The 6,000-nt window shown below is 54.4% G+C and overlaps 1 protein-coding gene across 1 annotated transcript in view; it reads left to right on the forward strand.

The window, feature by feature from the left end:
• Positions 1 to 5,491, forward strand: part of LOC119977682 (tricarboxylate transport protein B, mitochondrial-like) — a 103,944-nt gene extending 98,453 nt beyond the window's left edge. The window contains exon 4 of the mRNA XM_038818863.1: positions 5,164 to 5,491. Within this exon, the coding sequence (XP_038674791.1) occupies positions 5,164 to 5,491 (328 nt within the window). The remainder of the gene's footprint in view (positions 1 to 5,163) is intronic.
• The last annotated feature ends 509 nt before the right edge of the window (positions 5,492 to 6,000 follow it).

The following is a 6,000-nucleotide window of genomic DNA, read 5'->3' on the forward strand; positions in this document are numbered from 1 at the left end:
TAGGAAAGGGCTTTAGGCTCCTTCTCGATTCCCTGTTCCCGTTGCCAGCGATAGCGAGACGGATTCGCAACGGAGGATCTCACCCAGATCTGCTTGACCTTTTCTCTGTGGACATCTCGAAGAAGAATAGAAAGACCTGTGTTGGTAAAATATCTCTCACAACCTCACGGTATCCCCAATCGCTTTACAGCCAATGAATGATACTTGTTTTTATAAATTTAGAGTACCCCCCAATTAATTTTTTTCCAATTGAGCAGCACGGTCGCACAAGTGGTTAGCACTGTGGCTTCACAGCCCCAGGGTCCCAGGTTCGATTCCCCGCTGGGTCACTGTCTGTGCGGAGTCTGCACGTTCTCCCTGTATATGCGTGGGTTTCCTCCGGGTGCTCCGGTTTCCTCCCACAGTCCAAAGATGTGCAGGTTGGGTGGATTGGCCGTGATAAATTGCCCTTAGTGACCAAAAGGTTAGGTGGGGTTATTGGGTTACGGTGAAAGTGAGGGCTTAAATGAGGTGCAGACTCGATGGGCCGAATGGCCTCCTTCTGCACTGTATGTTCTAATTAAGGAACAATTTAGCATGTTCAATCCACCTACCCTGCACATCTTTGGGTTGTGGGGGCGAAACCCACGCAAACACGGGGAGAATGTGCAAACTCCACACAGACAGTGACCCTGAGCCGGGATCGAACCTGGGACCTCGGCGCCGTGAGACTGCAGTGCTAACCACTGCACCACCGTGCTGCCTGAATGATACTTTTTGAAGTGGAATCACTATTGCGATGTGAGCCAATTTGCACACAGCAAGATTCCACAATCAGCGATGTGATAGTGAACTGTTTTATCATTGAGACAGGTTGGAGGATAAATATTGGTCAGGACAATGGGGATAGATTCCCTGCTTTTCTTTGAATTGTGCCTCAGGAGTTTTTACAATGAGATGGAAGACATTATCTCCGACAGTGCGGCACTCCCTCAGTACTAACTGTCTGACATAGATAGACAGATAGAGTTCATATAATTTACAGTGCAGAATGAGGCCATTCAGCCCATTGAGTCTGCACTGGCCCTTGGAAAAAGCACCCTACATAACCACATCTAACCATTTTTGGACACTAAGGGCAATTTATCATGGCCGATCTACCTTATCTGCACGTCTTTGGATTGTGGGAGGAAACCGGAGCACCCGGAGGAAACCCACGCACAGACACGGGGAGAACGTGCAGACTCCGCACAACGACCCAAGCCGGGAATCGAACCTGAGACACTGGAACTGTGACACAACTATGCTACCGTGCTGCCATGACAGTGCAGCACTCCCTCAGTACTGACCCTCTAAAAGTGCAGCACTCCCTCAGTACTGACCCTCTGACAGTGCGGCACTCCCTCAGTACTGACCCTCTAAAAGTGCAGCACTCCCTCAGTACTGACCCTCTGACAGTGCAGCACTCCCTCAGTACTGACCCTCTGAAAGTGCAGCACTCCCTCAGTACTGACCCTCTGACAGTGCAGCACTCCCTCAGTACTGACCCTCTGACAATGCAGCACTCCCTCAGTACTGACCCTCTAAAAGTGCAGCACTCCCTCAGTACTGACCCTCTGACAGTGCAGCACTCCCTCAGTACTGACCCTCTGACAGTGCAGCACTCCCTCAGTACTGACCCTCTGACAGTGCAGCACTCCCTCAGTACTGACCCTCTGAAAGTGCAGCACTCCCTCAGTACTGACCCTCTGACAGTGCAGCACTCCCTCAGTACTGACCCTCTGACAATGCAGCACTCCCTCAGTACTGACCCTCTGACAGTGCAGCACTCCCTCAATACAGACCCTCTGACAGTGCTGCCCTCCCTCAGTACTGACCCTCTGACAGTGCAGCACTCCCTCAGTACTGACCCTCTGACAGTGTGGCACTCCCTCAGTACTGACCCTCTGACAGTGCTGCCCTCCCTCAGTACTGACCCTCTGACAGTGCAGCACTCCCTCAGTACTGACCCTCTGACAGTGCAGCACTCCCTCAGTACTGACCCTCTGACAGTGCGGCACTCCCTCAGTACTGGCCCTCTGACAGTGCAGCACTCCTTCAGTACTGACTCTCTGATAGTGCTGCCCTCCCTCAGTACTGACCCTCTGACAGTGCAGCACTCCCTCAGTACCGACCCTCTGATAGTGCCGCACTCCCTCAGTACTGACCCTCTGACAATGCGGCACTCCCTCAGCACTGACCCTCTGACAGTGCAGCACTCCCTCAGTACTGATCCTCTAACAGTGCAGCACTCCCTCAGCACTGACCCTCTGACAGTGCGGCACTCCCTCAGTACTGACCCTCTGACAGTGCAGCACTCCCTCAGCACTGACCCTCTGACAGTGCAGCACTCCCTCAGTACTGACCCACTGACATTGCAGCACTCCCTCAGCACTGACCCTCTGACAATGCGGCACTCCCTCAGTACTGACCCTCTGACAGTGCGGCACTCCCTCAGTACTGACCCTCTGACAGTGCAGCACTCCCTCAGTACTGACCCTCTGACAGTGCAGCACTCCCTCAGTACTGACCCTCTGACAGTGCGGCACTCCCTCAGTACTGACCCTCTGACAGTGCGGCACTCCCTCAGTACTGACCCTCTGACAGTGCAACACCCCTCAGTACTGACCCTCTGACAGTGCAGCACTCCCTCAGTACTGACCCTCTGACAGTGCAGCACTCCCTCAGTACTGACCCTCTGACAGTGCGGCACTCCCTCAGTACTGGCCCTCTGACAGTGCAGCACTCCTTCAGTACTGACTCTCTGATAGTGCTGCCCTCCCTCAGTACTGACCCTCTGACAGTGCAGCACTCCCTCAGTACCGACCCTCTGATAGTGCCGCACTCCCTCAGTACTGACCCTCTGACAATGCGGCACTCCCTCAGCACTGACCCTCTGACAGTGCAGCACTCCCTCAGTACTGATCCTCTGACAGTGCAGCACTCCCTCAGCACTGACCCTCTGACAGTGCGGCACTCCCTCAGTACTGACCCTCTGACAGTGCAGCACTCCCTCAGCACTGACCCTCTGACAGTGCAGCACTCCCTCAGTACTGACCCACTGACAGTGCAGCACTCCCTCAGCACTGACCCTCTGACAATGCGGCACTCCCTCAGTACTGACCCTCTGACAGTGCGGCACTCCCTCAGTACTGACCCTCTGACAGTGCAGCACTCCCTCAGTACTGACCCTCTGACAGTGCAGCACTCCCTCAGTACTGACCCTCTGACAGTGCGGCACTCCCTCAGTACTGACCCTCTGACAGTGCGGCACTCCCTCAGTACTGACCCTCTGACAGTGCAACACCCCTCAGTACTGACCCTCTGACAGTGCAGCACTCCCTCAGTACTGACCCTCTGACAGTGCAGCACTCCCTCAGTACTGACCCTCTGACAGTGCGGCACTCCCTCAGTACTGACCCTCTGACAGTGCAACACTCCCTCAGTACTGACCCTCTGACAGTGCAACACTCCCTCAGTACTGACCCTCTGACAGTGCGGCACTCCCTCAGTACTGACCCTCTGACAGTGCAGCACTCCTTCAGTACTGACCCTCTGACAGTGCGGCACTCCCTCAGTACTGACCCTCTGACAGTGCAGCACTCCCTCAGTACTGACCCTCTGACAGTGCAGCACTCCCTCAGTACTGACCCTCTGACAGTGCGGCACTCCCTCAGTACTGACCCTCTGACAGTGCAGCACTCCCTCAGTACTGACCCTCTGACAGTGCGGCACTTTCTCAGTACTGACCCTCTGACAGTGCAGCACTCCCTCAGTACTGACCCTCTGACAGTGCGGCACTCCCTCAGTACTGACCCTCTGACAGTGCACCACTCCCTCAATACTGCACGAGGGGTGTCCGCCTGGATTTCACAATCTCGGCATCCTTACACGTGAGAACACCACCCACCAGGTACGCGGTACATACTTGTGCGACTCGGCCAATGTTGTCTACCTCATACGCTGCAGGAAAGAATGTCCCGAAGCGTGGTACATTGGCGAGACCATGCAGACACTGCGACAACGAATGAACGGACATCGCGCGACAATCACCAGGCAGGAATGTTCCCTTCCAGTTGGGGAACACTTCAGCAGTCAAGGGCATTCAGCCTCTGATCTCCGGGTAAGCGTTCTCCAAGGCGGCCTTCAGGATGCGCAATAACGCAGAATCGCCGAACAGAAACTTATAGCCAAGTTCCGCACACACGAGTGCGGCGTCAACCGGGACCTGGGATTCGTGTCACATTACATTCACTCCCCACCATCTGGCCTGGGCTTGCGAAATCCTACCAACTGTCCTGGCTTGAGACAATTCACACCTCTTTAACCTGGGGTTACCCCTATCTCTGGATCTGTAACGATTTAATTACCTGCAAATGCTCGCATTCTAAGCATTGTCTGGCATCTTTGACTTTGTCTATATATATGTTTCTGGAACACACCTCTTCATTCACCTGAGGAAGGAGCAGTGCTCCGAAAGCTAGTGTTTGAAACAAAGCTGTTGGACTTTAACCTGGTGTTGTAAGACTTCTTACTGTGCTCACCCCAGTCCAACGCCGGCATCGCCACATCATGGTCCTCCAAACGACAGAGATCTCGGCGCGACTCCAAATCTGGCCCCTTCCACATCCCCCAATTTCCACTTCTGCATCGATGGAGGCCTTCGCTGCCTGGGTCGTAAACTCTCAAATTCCTTCCCTAACCGTCTCTTTTTATTTTCTTTTTTTTTAAATAAGTTTATGAAAAAAATGAAAATCGCTTATTGTCACGAGTAGGCTTCAAATGAAGTTACTGTGAAAAGCCCCTAGTCGCCACATTCCGGCGCCTGTTCGCCTGTTTTAGAGTACCTAATTCATTTTTTCCAATTAAGGGGCAATATAGCATAGCCATTCCACCTACCCTGCCCATCTTTGGGTTGTGGGGGCGAAACCCACGCAGACACGGGGCAGAACCCCTAAACCTCTATGCTTCTGTATAACCTGTGATCAAACCTGTGGCCCTGGTGACTCCCTGTGTGGCTCAGTGTTGGATTGTGTTTGGCGAATGCTCCTGTGAAGGGTCCTGGGATGTTTCACTGCATCAAAGAGGCTATATAAATGCAAGCTGTTGTTGTTGTCGTTGAACTCTGCACGATCTCTCACTTAGGTTCGGAACCTTTGAGTTCCTGAGTAACCAGATTCGCGATGCAGAGGGCAGATTGAGCAGCCGACAGAGTATCGTGTGCGGCCTGGGAGCTGGGGTCTTCGAGGCGGTGGTGGTGGTCTGCCCAATGGAGACGGTGAAGGTAATTCAGCTCATCTCGCTCATTCACCCCCCCCCCCCCCCCAAACTCACCTTCAACGCCTTTGTCCTTCAACCCTCCTTCCCAGTTCTCACCCTAATTCCTCAGTGCTACATCATCAATATCCCACAGAAACGCAAGCCCGGCCTAGCCGGCGACCCATTCCGCCTCGGGATCCCGCGTCGCTTCTGAGGCCCAGCATTGCACTGTCCGTCCCTCGTTTGCCGATGGTTACAAGCGGATGGGGGCTGTGAAGGGCCAACCACGTCGCTGTGTTGGGCGAGAGGCCCGTGCAGTTCACAGAGATGCAGGTGGGTGGTGGGGATAGGCCGCAGCTTCGAGGCAGGGGCTGTGATGGGCCTTGAGGTGTCTGGGTGGGGGGGGGGGCACAGATTTAGGCAATAGTTCCTCCCTGAGCACTCTCCGGCGGTGACCACTTGCCGGGATGTTTAAGCCACGCGGACGACACCAGGTTCAGCTGTGTGGCCTGCTCCTGTCAGTGAACCCTTCCAACACCCTCCGAGATCTCTGCGCTTCCTCCAATTCCGGCCACTTCTGAATCCTTGATCTTAATCGTGCCGTTGGCGGGCGTGCCTTCAGCTGCCTGGGCCCCAGGCTCTGGACTTCCCTCTCTAAACCTCTCCACCCGTCACTCCTCCTTTAAGATGCTCGCCAATCCTCCCCCCTCACTGAATAACGTA

This window comes from Scyliorhinus canicula, chromosome 1 (genome assembly GCF_902713615.1).
Source record: "Scyliorhinus canicula chromosome 1, sScyCan1.1, whole genome shotgun sequence".
NCBI classification, from domain to species: Eukaryota; Metazoa; Chordata; class Chondrichthyes; order Carcharhiniformes; family Scyliorhinidae; genus Scyliorhinus; species Scyliorhinus canicula.